This window comes from Myotis yumanensis, unplaced genomic scaffold (genome assembly GCF_028538775.1).
Source record: "Myotis yumanensis isolate MYYU_CA2020_CCGP unplaced genomic scaffold, mMyoYum1.0.hap1 SCAF_11, whole genome shotgun sequence".
NCBI classification, from domain to species: Eukaryota; Metazoa; Chordata; class Mammalia; order Chiroptera; family Vespertilionidae; genus Myotis; species Myotis yumanensis.
This window is the reverse complement of record NW_027223762.1, coordinates 53,663,148-53,678,875: the sequence shown is the minus strand read 5'-3', so window position 1 is coordinate 53,678,875 and position 15,728 is coordinate 53,663,148. Positions and strand designations below refer to the sequence as shown.

Genomic DNA, 15,728 nt, shown 5'->3' with positions numbered 1-15,728 from the left:
TCTCTTTCCCCTGTCCTGTGTGCTCATTTTTGACAGTTTGACATTGTACTTAAAGAATTCTTTGTAGAAATAAATTGAGGCCTCGGATGCCATGCCTTCCTCCAGAGAGGCTTCAGCCATATGCTCGGTGACCTGGGACCATCATAGTCTGGGTTCAAAGCTGATGGCTCGCGAGACTGCCCGGTGATTGCAATCCACGAGGCCCAGTTTAGTGCGAGGGCCAGTTTAGTTCCCAAGGGCAAAGCCCCTGAGGTTCCCAGCTTCTTGTGTTTGTGGGGTAGGATATGGGAGGGAAGGTATCCTGTTAGATTCCTGTCGTGGCACTAACTCAGGGCTTTGATTTCTGTCCCATCCATTGTTTGAGGCCTCCAAAATGAAAAGTTCAAAATTCCTGAATTGGAAAATGTGCCCCAGGCCAGTGCTGCCATGTCTCATAGCTCCAGAGAGCACCATGGAAGTCTGTCGGGATCCTCCCCAGCTGGACGTAACTGCACTGAGGGTTGCCCTGGAGCCCTGCGTGCTGCAGCCCCACTCCGAGCACCTGGGCCCCGGGCTCCTCAACCTGGACTCCTGTTTTCCCTTCAGTTAGGTCTGGATCCTCCTCACTGTCCATATAATAGAAACATATTTTATCCTGTCCTGGTTCTTTTAGTTTTAGGTTTGGAATGAATGATGTAGCCCGCCATTATTGGAAGCAGGTATTCTCCTTCGATTTTATCTGAACAGCCTCACTGTTTTGAGAATGCAGCACAGCAGCCATGAGGGGTCTATCTCTGCTCTCAAACCGAACTCCCCCTCTTGGAAAGGCCGGCCCTGTGGGGCTGCTGATCCTACATGACTTTGCTTTGATAATACGGGTTTTCTCTTTGTTTTTCAGTTTCTGGAAGAAAACGCTGATCCTACTGCTTTTGAAATCCAGGAAGAATTAGAACAATATACACGTGAAATTGTACAGAACAACCTCCTGGGATCCCAGGGCTCGCACGTGGGTTATCCCTTCTTTCCTCCCGGAGCACTCGTTCTTAGCCCTGTCACCTGCACACATTCGGTTTCCCATAGTTGACCTGGGTTTGAGTCCCAGCTCTGCCCCTTATGAAGCCTGTGACCCTACTATTCCTGAGCCGCTATGTCCTCATATTTGATGCCTGCCTACAGGACCGAGGAGAAGATTAGGTGAAGTGAGGTAGTGTAGGCAGGGCGTCCAGCAAGATTCTGGCTTGCGGTCTCACTTTGAGAATGAGGTCCATGTTCTGTTCTTCTTTCTCCCTGTAGCACCGTAAACTCCTGTGAGCACTGATCCCACCTCCTCCCTGTTCCCCCATAGCATCTATGTCAGTGTTAATTTGTTCAGTGAATGAATGATGTCAATAATCAGCCTGCAGGACTGACTTGAAGCCTGACTCACCTCATGCCCAGTTTCACACCAGAGATTCCGATTGAAGTGGTCGGGGGAGGGCCCGAGTGGCTCTCATTTGCAGCCAGGCTCAGAGCCACTCATGTAGCTTCACTGGGTGTACTTTTCTCAGAACCCTGAGGTCCCGCCCAGGAGGGAGCAGGGAGGTGCACCAACTGCCTCCAAAGAGGTTTATTTCTTTTATTTTTATTTTCAAACATTTTATTTCTTTATTTCAAAGCGGTTTATTTTAAATTAAAGGGAACCCAGCGTTTATGAAGTACTTTGTGCAAGCCCCCCACGACATTCATCATCTCTCTATCGTAGTGACAGCGTAGTGAGGCTGTTTCTCCTCTTATTCACGTATTAGAAATGAGGAAAGATAAGGACAGAAGCCGCTCAGTGATTGGCAGGGCTTGGCTGTATTAGGGTTCTGTGGAAATTTTTGTTTAAGAAGGTAGCTTCCTCTGGTTTTTCAAAAAAGGTAAAAATCACTGGATACATAGTGGGATCTCTTTAAATGGCACCCTGAGGTTCTTCCTTTTCAACAGGTGAAGAATGTGTGTGAGAGCAAGAGCAAGCTCATCGCTGGCTTCTGGAGGACACACATGACTGCTAAGCGGTGTCCCCACTGCAAGTGAGTCTCGGGGTGCTGGCTGGTCCCTTTCCCTCAAGCGGGAGGCCTCTGGCCGGTCGCTCACAGCTGTCAGTAAATGTCCTGGTGGGTTCCTCCTCTCCTCAGTCACAACTGTCCTCTTGTCTAGGACCGGGCGGGCAGTTGTCCGAAAGGAGCACAACAGCAAACTGACCGTTACGTATCCAGCCGTGGTGCACAAGAAAGCTGGCCAGACGGACACAGAGCCACCGGGTAAGCAGCTGGGCCCTGGGCGGCCCTCGGCCATGTTCCTCACGCGTGGCCGTCGGTGTGTCCCAGAATTTGGGAACAGCGGTCCTCTGTGATGCGTGCCTGGTGAGCCGGTGGCGGAGGGGATCCTGGCCTCTTGCACAGCTGACTGGCTGGGCTGCATTTTGAGGGCTGAACAAGGCACCTCTTGCTTCAGGTGGTCATTTTCTGAAGGAGGAAGTTAAGAGATATATACTTGGCAAATATTTAGAACCATTTGATTGTCCAAAAAGTGTGGATTTATTTTGAAGTAAAATGTATAATGTAGGTGAATTTTTAAGAAACACGGGGGAGCCCTGACCGGTTTGGCTCAGTGGATAGAGCGTCGGCCTGCGGTCTTAAGGGTCCCAGGTTCGATTCCTGTGAAGGGCAGTGTCTTGGTTGAGGGCACATCCCCAGTGGAGAGTGTGCAGGAGGCAGCTGATCGATGTTTCTCTCTCATCGATGTTTCTGGCTCTCTATCACTCTCCCTTCCTCTCTGTGAAAAAAAAAAAAAATCAATAAAAATATATTAAAAAAAACAAACACGGGAGAGGTCAAAGACCATTAGTATCTCCTGCAGGCGGCTCTGGGGGCCCATAAATTCCTGGGTAGTGTCTCCTCAGCTCGGTTCCACCCTGGGGGTCCTTGAGGAAAATGCTTAGAGACTGACTTAGTCCTCCTGCTTTTGTATTTTTGTTAGTTGTATGTTTGTTTTGTATTTTGAAGTGGTAAAGAAGCAGCGGTTCTCAACCTGTGGATTGCGAACAGTGAAAATACATCCTGCATATCAGATATTTACATTACGATTCATAACAGTAGCAAAATTACAGTTATGAAGTAGCAACAAAAATAATTTTATGGTTGGGGGTCACCACAACATGAGGAACTGTATTAAATGGTCGCGGCATAAGGTTGAGAACCACTGAAGGTATCCCATTGGAAGTGCTGAGCCCTGAGCCTGCTATGCAGTATGTGCTCTGCAGATGTTCATTGTTCACCTTTATTGTAAGTCAGTGTGCCAGGGTGGGAAGAGCTTGACCTTGCTTGACTCCTCCTCTGCCACTGATTGGGAGTAGGTCTAGCAGTTCAGTAGCCTTATTAGAGAAGGCCACTTCTGGGAGCTTCTGTTTCCAACTCTCTGTAGGGCCGTAACAAAACCTCTTGCCCAGAGTTTAGGAAAGTTCATATGTGGAAGTCCACAGCATATGGCGACTAACCTTCATTGCAGAGCTTGAGAATGTGGAAGAGGCAGGAAAGGAAGTCTCTTCCCCGAGGTGCATGGCCTGTCTTTTACATTTGAGGATTCTGGCGAGGCCGGAGTAAATAACGTAGTCTGTCCAGGCTGCTGAAACAACACACCAGAGACTGGGCGCTCATAAACCCAGGCCTTTGTTGCTCACGGTTCTGGAGGCTGGGAAGTCCAAGGTGGGTGCTGGTGAATCCAGTGTCCAGTGAGGGCCTCTTCCTCATTGACAGCCACCTCTCCCTATAACCTCACGTGGCAGAAAGCGGCAACGGAGCTCTCTGCGTCTTTATAAGGGCACCAGTCGCATTCATGAGCGTTCATCCTCATGACCTAATCATCCTCAAGGCTCCTGACACCTTCATCTTGTTGGTTAGGATTTCAACACCTGTAATTTGGGGGACACAAACATTCAGACCATAGTAGTAACAAACTCGCTTATTACTTTTTTAAAAAAATATATATTTTATTGATTTTTTACAGAGAGAAAGGGGGAGGGATAGAGAGTTAGAAACATCGATGAGAGAAACATCGATCAGCTGCCTCCCACACACCTCCTACCGGGGATGTGCCTACAACCAAGGTACATGCCCTTGACCGGAATCGAACCTGGGACCCTTGAGTCCGAAGGCCAACGCTCTATCCACTGAGCCAAACCGGTTAGGACTTGCTTATTACTTTTTAGAAAACCTTTTACTTTAGACTAGTTTTAGACTTGCAGAAGGGTTGCAGAGATAGTACAGAGAGTTCCCATGTACTCTTTTCTCAGTTTGCCCTAATGCAGCATCTTAGATTGCCATGGTGCACCTGTCAAAACTAAGAAATTAGCATTGGTGCACTGCTGTTAATGAACTACAGGCTTCATTTGAATTTTTCCAGTAATATTCTTTTTATGTTTCAGGATTCAACCCAGGATACCACACTGCATTTTAAAAGCCTGTTTAATTTTGTTTAATGGTTTATAGTTAACCACAGGGTAGATTTTTCTGCACTTACCTATAAATAGCCCTTAAAATCATTTTTATGGCTGGGAACTGCTGCTCTGTTCCTTATGGTGCCTTAGAAAATGTTCACAGGTTGAGAACAAAGATGGTCAGAATTCTAGAAGATAACTGTTTCTCTGGAGCAAATATCTGTCTAGCAGATAAGTAACCTTTCAGTGTCTTTGTCAAATCCATCCTTTGACGTAATCTCTCACTACAACTATGAGAATACGATGATGCCAAGCAAAAGTCTGCATTAGAATTGAGTCAGCAGTTGTCTTCCATGGTTCTAGGTTGGGGTTTAGCATTTAACAGACGTTTGCTTTTTGGGCCCTCCGCCTCATGAACATGCTTGTTGCTGAGCATGGTGCCAGGTGGAGACCTGACCACGTGGCCTCCGCTCTCAGAGGAGGCCACCGGGCACAGGTCAGTGACTCCAGAGAGCAGGTGATGTGGAGTTAGGCTCTGGCTGCATTCCTGATATCGAAGGGAGCCAAGCAGTGACTGTGCCTCAGTTGTCCCCACAAACAAGTCACCCATGAGGAGAGCCATAGCTTGTGAAGTGCTACATACACTCAGAGTGCACCTCGAGCCCCACAGTGCACCCTAGCATTTTTATTTTATTTTTTTGTTATTCGTGTTTTTTCAATTATTTTTTAAAACCTCACCCAAGGATATGTTTCTAGATTTTAGAGAGGAAGGGAGAAGGTGGTGGTGGGGGGGGATGGGGGTGCGGGGGGAGGAACATCAATTGGCTGCTTCCCACACATGCCCTGACCCGGAATTGAACCCACAACCTAGGTAGCTACCCTGAGTGGGAATCGAACCTGCAACCTTTTTGGTGTACAGGATGATGCTCCAACAAACCAAGCCAGCTGGCCAGAGCCACATTAGCATTTTTAAATGAGAATTCTCATAGCCAAGACACTCGGCCATTGTGATGGAGTCTTCCCCAAGTTATATAACCTTCCAACTCCCTTTAGCACTCCCATGGCAGCTCTCAGAGCGGAATGAAACACATCAGCGATGTTCCAACTCCCATCCAGGCAGCGTTCATTCTGGCAGGCTGCACGGAGGGGTGCAGCCCATGCGAGGTGGTGGCTTCCTGCAGGTCTCTTCTGCTTCGAATCCTGTGATTGAACAACTGTAGTCTGTTAAAGGGGGAGGGGAGGGAGGGAGGGCACTTATGCCTGGAGAGACTGCAGCTTCAGCTGGTCTTCCTCAGCCCTTCAAGCCTGTTTAGGAGGAAAGAAAGCGCAGAGAGTTGTTCCCAGAAATGCCCACAAAGTTGTTCCTTAGGTTAATAGGATCCTCTTTTTTCCTTCTGAACATCTGATGCTTTGGTTATTCCTGAAGGTCAGTGCCTTTTTGTTTCATACCCCCACTGCCTTCTGTTACATTAACTGGTTGAAATGTTTTGCTTTTATAGGAATCAAAATGTTAAATGTAGACTCCTTCACCTAGCAATTCTGCTTCTATGACTTTGTCCTAAGAATACCCACAGTGTTGTTTAAGTAGTTAAAATCGGAAATGGCTTAAATGCCTATTAATAGAGAATAGTTAACTAAATTATATCTATTCATTATTATCCAAGTTACAGATTTCTCTAATAACTTGTGATAACCGGTGTGGTTCAGTGTTTGAGCATCGACCTATGAACCAGGAGGTCACTGTTCAATTCCCGGTTGGGGCACATGCCTGGGTTGCGGGCTGGATCCTCAGTAGGGGGGCTGGGAGGGTGTAGGAGGCAGCCGATCGATGATTCTCATTATTGATGTTTTTATCTGTCTCTCCCTTTCCTGTCTTTGATATCAATTAAAAAAATTTAAAAAAGAAAGAACTTGTGATAACATACTTGTTGTGGATGGTCAAGAAACTAATCGGAAAATTGGAGGTGGAATGAAGCTGGATTTTACAACTATAGAAAAAGGCAAAAGAGAGGTTTTTAAATATAGATTATCTTAGCATATCTTGAACATGTGCATTCAGGCCAGTGACTGTTTAGCATCTGCCACAATGTACTGGGCTCTGTGTTGGGTGCTAGGAACAGACAAGATGGGGTTCCTGCCCTGGTGAGAACATAAAAAGGGAAGATGGAGCAATATTTAATTTCCATGAGTGTGTCCTGGAAGAAGCTGAGAGTTTTAAACCTAGACGCTACATTACTTATATCTTTGTTAACCATCTGAGTGCCTGGAGTCTGACCTCCTGAGTGGCAGCCCAGGTCTGATTTTCTGACCCACCCTCGGTATAGCTGATAGTATTCCAGAGTGATTTTGCTTGAACTGAGAAACCAAAACCAATCTATTCCTCACATAGGGGAAAAATATTCAGAGCTGTGACTATGCTGTCCTAGACTTTGATATACATAAGAAGAAATGGAGTATACATATACCCATAAAAATGTTCATGCCCAGCTGGTGTGGCTTGGTGGTTGAGCATGGATCCATGAACCAGGAGGTCATGGCTCGATTCCTGGTCAGGGCATATGCCCAGGTTGCGGGCTCCATCCCCAGTAGGGGGCGTGCAGGAGGCAGCCAACCGATGAGTCTTTCTCATCATTGATGTTTCTATCTCTTTCCCTCTCCCTTCCTCTCTGAAATCAATAAAAACATATTTTTTTAAAAAGGAATCAACAACTTTAAAAAAAAATGTTCATGTCCATTTACCTATAATTCTGTTTCAGTGAACGTTTCTTGTAAAAGCAATGTTCATACGGGTTTTTTTAAAAAAAAATCAGAATGTTACTTATAATAGTAAAAAACTGGGATCAACCCACATGTCCAACTAAAAGAGTCTGGTGAAATCACTTCGGAAAACATCCTCTGAGCAGATTCTCATGCAGCCATTAAAAATGATGGCCAGGAAATATGCTCACAAGAGCCAAGTATACGACTAAGTCCACGGCTCACATGACAGGGATCTAACACATTGCTTAAACCGAGGCATGGAGAGGGATACATAATGGACTGTGATGGGATGGTGGGTGGTTTTTTTCTTTTGCTCTGTTGATTTTATAAAAGTAGTTACATTGTTTTCGTGACTTTAAAAATTAGATCAAGAGGGAAAATGCTCAGAGCTGGGGCTGTGCTGGCCTAGAGTTTTTATGATCAGGTTGCAGGCTTGGCAGGATGGGGGAAAGAATGGATAAATCCCAGTGCCAAAGGAGTGCCTGATACTGACTTGTGCCTTGATCCCCTCCTCTGCTCCAGGAATTGAGGAAGCGCAAATGGGAAAACGCGGGTACCTGACACCCACCGGCGCACGGGAGCACCTCAGCGCCCTTTGGAAGAACGAAGGTGCTGCCCCCGCCTAGAGGATACGCTTTACCTCCTCCCAGCTTTGATTCCCTGGCCTCATTACCCTGCCTTGTTACTCTCGTCTTTTCAAAGTTGTGGTTATTGTAGGTCTCTCCTGAAATCAGTGCATGGGTTTGGGTCAGCCTTCAGGTCATTGTCACTGATGCATTATGGAAAGGAGAAGGCCTTTACCTCCAACTGTGAGCTTTCTGTGGGCATTCCATCTGAGAATCAAAAAATGAACTTTAATATGTATTTTTAATTAGGATTGTTAGATCTTAATTCCCTACAGAAAGGAAAATCCTTCCTTCCCTTTGGAGTATATAACAGAACCTGTGCGGTATACCCACGCCCTCCTGTCACCCACCCTGTGAGAGTGTGTCCTGGGACACTGGTGGAACCCTTGTGTGAGGATAAGCACTTGACAGTGAAGCTGGTGCTGAGCTGTCAGGGGCAGGGAAAGAGCACTCAGGGTCCCATGGCCGTGTGTGTGGCAGCCCTGGCGCATGCTGTTCATTCTCCCTGCATTTTCTTTAAGGTCATTGGACTATTAGCTTTGAATCCACAGAAGAGCCCTCTTGGAGCATCAGTGTGCAGGGTTTTTGTTTTGATTTTTAAGGCTAACGTTTGGTTTGATTTTTTTTCTTTCCATATTTCAAATATGTGTCTGACAAACACCAAAGTAATTGTGTACGTGTGTGTAAGTCTGAGACAAGAGGCCTTTTTTATTTCCCGCCCCTCCCCATTTCAACCCTGAGCTAAGCACTGTTGTCCCCGTAGTCACGTCTGTGTCCAGGCTCTCAACACCCAGAGGCTATTTTTTGCTCAGTTTTATAAAGAAAAATGTGATTTTATTTTATACTAGAGGCCCGGTGCACAGATTTGTGCACATTGATAGGAAATTAATTAGAAGGTGGCCGGCAGGGCAGGACTGGGTGAGACTGGCCAGACACGCCCTGGAGCCAACCTCCCATGGTCCCTCCACACCGGCACCAGGGCTCAAAGGGCGTCTGCAGAGTGAGCAGGGTCCCTCTGGCAGGTGAGGTGCCTCGGCCTTGCCTGTGGGGATCAGACCAAAACTGGCAGTCCCACATCCCCTGAGGGGTCCCGGAGTGTGAGAGGGCACTCTGCAAAGTTGCTGTGCACGGCAGCTCAGTGTCTGCCCCCCTAGTGATCATTGCGCATCATAGTTGCTGGCCGGTTGGCTGGTCACTTAGGCTTTTATATATAGAGAGATTGTCCTATATGCTGGTGGGTTGTGTTTTTTAGTTCAATTAGTAAAACATTTTATCCATCCATGTTCCAACATAGATTTAAATGATCTTTTTGGTTCATTTCAAATACAGGATTCTTTCTGAATTTCCTTTTTTCGGGACTGGAAGATGTTGACATGGAGTCTAGATTCAACCCCACTGTGTTCTTCCTGGATTTCTTGGTGGTGCCACCCTCAAGGTGATGCCCTTTAATTGACTTTATTTCACCTGGAGAGGGTGCACTGGGTAACTGAATGATGGCCCCGGGAGAGGGTGGAGGGGTGGCGGGCACTGAGAAATAGAACAGCAGTTCTGCTTCCAGGCGGCAGGTGGTGGGAGGATTTCCTCCTATTTGTCCTGAATGCAGTGGGAATATTGGTTGTCCTGAGTGTGGTGGGCTGTGAGATGTTTATAGTAGGGATGGGTGAGAGGCTGAAGAACATGACCCTTCCCCCACACTAAACATTCACTGATTCCCTGTGTCCCCCTGCAGGTATCGTCCTGTCAACCGCTTGGGGGACCAGATGTATACCAACGGCCAGACGGTGAATTTGCAGGCTGTCATGAAGGACGTGGTTCTGATCCGAAAGCTTCTGGCATTGATGGCCCAAGAACAGGAGCTGCCATGGGAGGTGGCAGCACCCGCCACAGATGAGGTGAGGGCTGTCTTGGAGCTGATGTCATAAATGCCCACTCTCAGTTCTAACTCTCCAGTGGGTGCAGAATGCTGTGGGTGCTGTGGGTGCTGGTTGGGCTCAGTTTGGGAAAGCATAGGTAACGTCAGGGGGAAAGCACGGTCTGAGCATGGGAAGGTCTGAGTTCACCCCAGTGACCTTGGTTGAGTTGCTTTGATTTTGTGGACTCATCTCTACTGTAACGGGTGTGGTCTGTCATGAGGTTTTACACACAGGTTGTCTGGGCCACCTACCTTGGCAGCTCTCGAAAGAAGAGTTTGCTTCCCTTGGGCCCTAAGAAAGTTCCTCCTGGGTTACAAGTCCAGATCCCAACTCGCCCAGCGGTCTGGCTCATTAAGATCTCCAGCACTGGGGTCAGGAAGGCAGTGTTATAGATGCTAGGAACGTCCCCGAATAGGACTGTGAGGTTTGGGGCCTCAGCTTCCTGCTCCGTACGTGGTGGAGCTGAATGCATTTTGTCCATCTCAGCAAACACGTCTCGAGTCCTTCAGTGTGCCAGGTGGTCAGTGGGTATAGGGAGGCTTGCTGGCGTCACTGAGGCCCCACCCAGCGCTGAGGTGCTCGCGGTCTGGGTGCCATAGGAAGGGCTTTCTCAGGCCTGAGGAGGCTGGGGTCAGGCTCTCTTCTAGCTGCGGCCACAGTCCTGCTATGAACGAGGCCCATCACCAGGTGGCGCCAGCATTTGTCCTGGACACGCAGTCGGTTACCCAGCCTTTCTCCTTGGGCTTCCTTTGGGTTTCCTTAAGTTTCAGATCTGCACTGTAGGTGAGCTTTTGTTTGTTGTTGTTGTTAATCCCCAAGGATATGTTTTCCAGGGGTTTTTAGAGAGAGTGGAAGGGGGCAGGGGAGAGAAAGGAACATCAGTGTGAGAGAGACACATCAATGGGTTGCCTCCCGCATGCGCCCCAACTGGGGCTGGGGATCGAACTGCAACCCAGGTACGTACCTTTGCCCAGGAATCAAACCCTCGACCCTTTGGCGTGCAGGCTGCCACTCTAACTGGCCAGGGCAGTGTAGGTGTGCTTTTAAAAATCCCAAGTCTGAGAGAAATGGGCCATCTTCAGGCCCTAGTCCAGTGTGGAGGAGAAAGCAATAATTAGCCAGGTCCAGTGACCAGGGAGTAGAACTTTATTTTGATGGCCCTTAAAAATAAGGTAGTCTCTTGTCAAAAAAACTCTCAAACAATCCCTTAAAAATGAGGTAGTCTCTTGTCAAAAAACTGACAAACAGTCCCTTGTGTTGTTTGTCAAAAAAACCCACAAACAACAACAGAAAAGCTGAGTCTCTGAAGAAGTAAACAGTATCCTCTCTGATTCCTAAGGTCCTTGTAACCTGAAGTCACAGCGCCCTCATTCCATCTGATTATAGGACACGTTCTTATTTGTTCCCCGACTCGCTTCCCACATTCTGTTCCCATGGCAGTCCTCCCACGAATCGCAAATGCCTGGCATGGGCCAGGCGCTTGCTGTGCTAAGCACCGAGGATCCGGTGAGACAGTCTCTCATTTCAGAAGTAGTCACGTGGGCCCGAGTCAGGTAATGCCAGAGCAGTGAGTTAGGCTGACGGGGCCTCTGTCATCGTGCAGGAGACATCTCTCCCTGCTTCGGCCAGAGCAGAAAATACGTCCATGCGTCCCTGTAACGAAAGATGCCCCTCTGTTCTCAGGTTGAGGACAAGCCTACTTCATCGCTAATGGGTTCCGCAGCATTCCCGGTTACTGGGTCTTCACCCTCCTCTACCCTCCTCCAACGCACTGACAGGTTTCCTCTGTCATCCGACCCACACTGAGGGACATGGAACCATCTGTTGGCTCCTGTGTCATCCTCAGCCGGATGGGCCAGTGGTGGCTGGACAGTGTCAGTAGGTGGTGCTCTTAGGCAACTTAAGGCCTCAGGGCCTACCTCCTAGCAGGAGGGGAGAAGAGAAGGAGGCAGAGCCAGGGACAGAAAAGGATTGGATAAATATTCCAGGGAAGCTTGGAGATCAGCCAGCCCAGCCCCTCAACATACCCCAATCGGGGACCCACATCCTAACTAACAATATAAAAAATCATATGGCAAACGTTTTTCCCTTCTAAGAAATTTTCCACCTGCATTTTTGTAAGTGCTATGGATCAGGTTTTTCCAAGACCGTAAATATAGCTGTAACTCCGTATGAGAATCCCTTACCTGGCAGGATAACAGAGTTTCATAAAAAGAGTATGGATGGGGGAAGGGTTTCTAGAGTTGCCTTAAAAATGAGACATTAAGGGACTTCGGCAACTGCTGTTAGCAGTTTGATGAAACAAGCTACCATGTTAGAGAACCCACATGGCAAATAATTGAAGGTGCAGCCGACCAGGAACTGAGGCTCAGTCTGGCAGCCCTTGAGAAACGGAATTCGGCCGACAACCATGTCAGCTTAGAGTTAGGTCCTTCCCCGGCGAACCTTCACCTGAGAGCCCAGCACTGGCTGACGGCATCACAGCCTGGGAGACACAAGCACAAAAGCCAGTAAAGCTGTGCCTGGATTCCTGACACAGAACTGTGAGATAATAAACGTGTGTGGGCCTAAAAGAAACGAAAGAAGCCTGCTTTAACATTGAGTTCATTTTACTCCTGCAAAGAGACTGGCTGGGAAGTATGTAACGGGGCTCATGTTTTGTTGATGTGAACTGACACTAGAGTAAGCAAGAGAAATAAAACCGAGCCTGCTCTTTTGAGGGTTTTCCATCATGCTTGTTTTCTTGGTTGTCCTGCCAGGAAAAAGACTCTTCGGATGGGATGGACCGATCCTTTTTGAGTATGCTTCCAGGCCAGTCCCTCACAGACAAACTCTACAACATTTGGATTCGCCTTCAGAGCCACGTCAATATTGTGTTTGATAGCGAGATGGACAAATTAATGACAGAAAAGTACCCTGGCATTAGACAGGTGAGCAGTAAGTTGGATCCCCATTGCTAGCTGAAGGGGTCAAGTAATAAGCATTTGTATTGATTGAACCAAGAAAATAATATACTTGATTTAAAAAAAAAAATGCCTTCTTTGGACTCCCTTCCCCCCATATAGATCCTCGAGAAGAAGGAGGGCTTATTCCGAAAGCACATGATGGGAAAGCGAGTCGACTACGCGGCCCGTTCCGTCATCTGCCCAGACATGTACATCAACACCAACGAAATCGGAATCCCCATGGTGTGTGCGGAGGGGCCGTGTTTGCTGCTGTTGGGTGGCACAGGGGAACGTGGAGGAGGGCTGGAGAGAAGGCGTGTGGCAGGCTGTGTGACCTGGGAGGGTTGGGGGAAGACAGCTTTTCCCTCTTCCTGGTTAAGTCATTTGGAGGGGATGCGAGGCTGTGATGGCATTGCTCTCACTCCTTGCCAGGTCTCCAAACACCTTCTCCCTCTAAGGTAGACCCACTCCTAGGCCACAGGGAGCTGACTGCAGGGTGTTCCACGTCCCCCCCGCATATCTTCCCTCTGCCTGTCTTGGCCTAGTCTTTTCACCCTCCTAGTCAGAGTGGCTGTACAACAGAGATGAGCCAGAGGGAAGGGGATTTCATCCCGTGGACTCGCCTGGTGCCAGGAGTCAGGGGTGTGTGCCCTTGGTGGCCAGGGAGAGGGAGGAGAGCGCGCTGCCAGAGAGGAGGCGTGTGTGAGTTGTCCGTCCTCCAACTTCCTCTGGGTAAGCGGTTCACCCCATCCACCCATTAGTGTTTCCTTAGGGAGCCAGCTTCCGTTTTTCACTTCCCCACCAGTGCAAGCTGTGGTGCTCATTAGCAGCAGCCCTTTAATCGGCTTCCTCCTTAATGGGCCTTGAGGTCAGTAATAATGAAAATGGTTTAATTCCCTCCGTGGAGAGTGTCATTTCTGCATGCACTGCCCTGCTGCTGCTGCTCTCGGGGGAGTGCTGGGAATGAGCGGCGCTCTCTGCCTCCTCTCTCGGCACACCAGGGCTTCCTCAGCAAAGCCATGACCATCGAGGGGACGAGAATCAGGGGACATTCAGTCCTGTGCCCACCACCTTCTGGGAACTTTAGGTCTTTGCTGGGAATGGCATCATGGAGCCAGTGGTGATGCTCATGAGTCTGAGGCCGCGGGGAGAGAGGCCACACCCGGTTTGTTGCTCTTTCTGGGCAGAGGGCAGGGGCTGCCCCTCTTGGCTTTGGCCTCGTGGTGCCTAGAGTGTCCCAGCTTTGGGAGAGACTGTTAGTGCTGCCTTCTCTTTCCACATTCAGAGCTGCCAGGCCTCGTTCTTGGATCGATCTGAGCTCATTTGGTAATGGCTGTCCCCTTACGAGGACTCGGAAGTCACCTTCAGCCCTCCCCCAACCTGACCCAGGTCTCAGGGCTGTGGTGGCCCAGGGTTGTTGCTCACTGATGGCTGTGAGGAGCAGAGCGTGTGAAACTGCTCTTGGTCCTTGTGGTACACCCTTCCCCCAGCACCTGTGGAGAGGTGTTACGGGAGCAAAGGAGGTGAAATATGACTCAGTAGTGAACCCCATAGACTAGAGTGTCCCCCCGGAAGCTCACATGCCAGTGGTGGAGACACAGATACACAGGAACAGAACACTCAGGCAGTGTCAGTGCGTCAGCGGAAGTGGAACAGGCTGCGGGAAGGGAGCGTAGGGAGGCCGCTCACAAGGTGCTGTTGGGGCCGAGAACGGGACAAAATTCAACAGGGTCCCTTACGTAGGACTCAGACTCTCGGAGGCATTTATGTGCATTTAGAAGCATCAAAGAGTTTAAAATATTCAGTAGCTCGGAAACTCACTGAAGCAGGGAACTTGTTTTCCTTGGAGTGGACGTGTTGCAGTCTCGTGTTCAGTGGGGCGCTGCATCGTCTCGTGTCTCAGGAAGCTGAGGTGGTTTCCGGTGCCACCTTGACTGTGATGGCTGCCGGAGCTGCCGAGTGACGAGATCCTGATGCCGTGTCTGGGCTCAGGGCAAGAGCCTCAGTCCGTTGGTGATGCCTGCTGGGGAGGGGAGGGGCGGGTAGTGGTGGTACTTGAGAGCCAGCACTCGCCACCTCTCTCAAGCTGGTGTCCCATTCTGTGTTCCCTTTGGGGTCCATGAGTTTATTGGCAGAGGAGGAAATGATGATGTTTTAGAATGGGTTAACAATTCTTACATGTCCAGCCAGTGTGCGTCAGTGGTTGTGTCGACCCATAAACCAAAAGGTCATCAGTTTGATTCCCAGTCAGGGCACGTGCCCAAGTTTCGGGCTCCATTCCCAGTAGGGGGCATGCAGGAGGCAACTGATTAATGTTTCTATCTCTCCCTTTCTCTCTCAAGTCAATAAAAAAGGAAGAATGGGTCTGTGAAAAATGCTGCAGTGGACATATAGGTACATACATCTTTACGAATAAATATCTCAAATTAAAAAAAAAATTCTTACGTGTAGAAGGCAATACTCAGATCATCCTCTCAGACAGACTTCTGGGACAGGGCTCGAACTTGTTCCCTTAAGGCAGGGGTGGGGAACAGCCGGCCCCCGCCATGTAAGGCCTGAGAAATCATTTGGTCTGGCCCTGCCAAGGCGTTAGGGGTGAGTTAATTAAATGTTTGACCAATTGTAGTATTTTTTAAATTGATTTCAGAGAGGAAGGGAGAGGGAGAGAGAGATAGAAACATCAGTGATGAGAGAGAATCATGGATTGGCTGCCTCTTGCACTTCCCCTACTGGGGATTGAGCCCACAACCCAGGCATGTGCCCTGACGGGGAATTAAACCAGTGACCTCCTGGTTTGTAGTCTGATGTTCAATCACTGAGCCATACCGGGCCCAGGCTAATTTTTAGGTTAATTTTGTATGGCCCTCGAATGATGTTAAAAATATCTAAATGGCCCTTGGCAGAAAAACAGTTCCCCAGCCCTGCCTTCAGGCCTCGAATATGGAGACATGGCCTGTGGTAAAGACAGGCCATGTCTTCCCTCTTTAAAGAACCTTTTTTGGGTAAGACCGCACCTGCACGTCTTTGAGAAAAAGTCACACAGCTTGTT

The 15,728-nt window shown here is 48.7% G+C and overlaps 1 protein-coding gene across 1 annotated transcript in view; it reads left to right on the top strand.

Moving 5' to 3' along the window:
- Positions 1 to 15,728, top strand: part of POLR1A (RNA polymerase I subunit A) — a 75,252-nt gene that overhangs the window by 11,289 nt on the left and 48,235 nt on the right. Inside the window, exons 4-11 of the mRNA XM_070429630.1 lie at positions 878 to 985; positions 1,945 to 2,030; positions 2,158 to 2,261; positions 7,718 to 7,804; positions 9,151 to 9,256; positions 9,551 to 9,713; positions 12,494 to 12,664; positions 12,800 to 12,922. Of these exons, the coding sequence (XP_070285731.1) occupies positions 878 to 985; positions 1,945 to 2,030; positions 2,158 to 2,261; positions 7,718 to 7,804; positions 9,151 to 9,256; positions 9,551 to 9,713; positions 12,494 to 12,664; positions 12,800 to 12,922 (948 nt within the window). The remainder of the gene's footprint in view (positions 1 to 877; positions 986 to 1,944; positions 2,031 to 2,157; positions 2,262 to 7,717; positions 7,805 to 9,150; positions 9,257 to 9,550; positions 9,714 to 12,493; positions 12,665 to 12,799; positions 12,923 to 15,728) is intronic.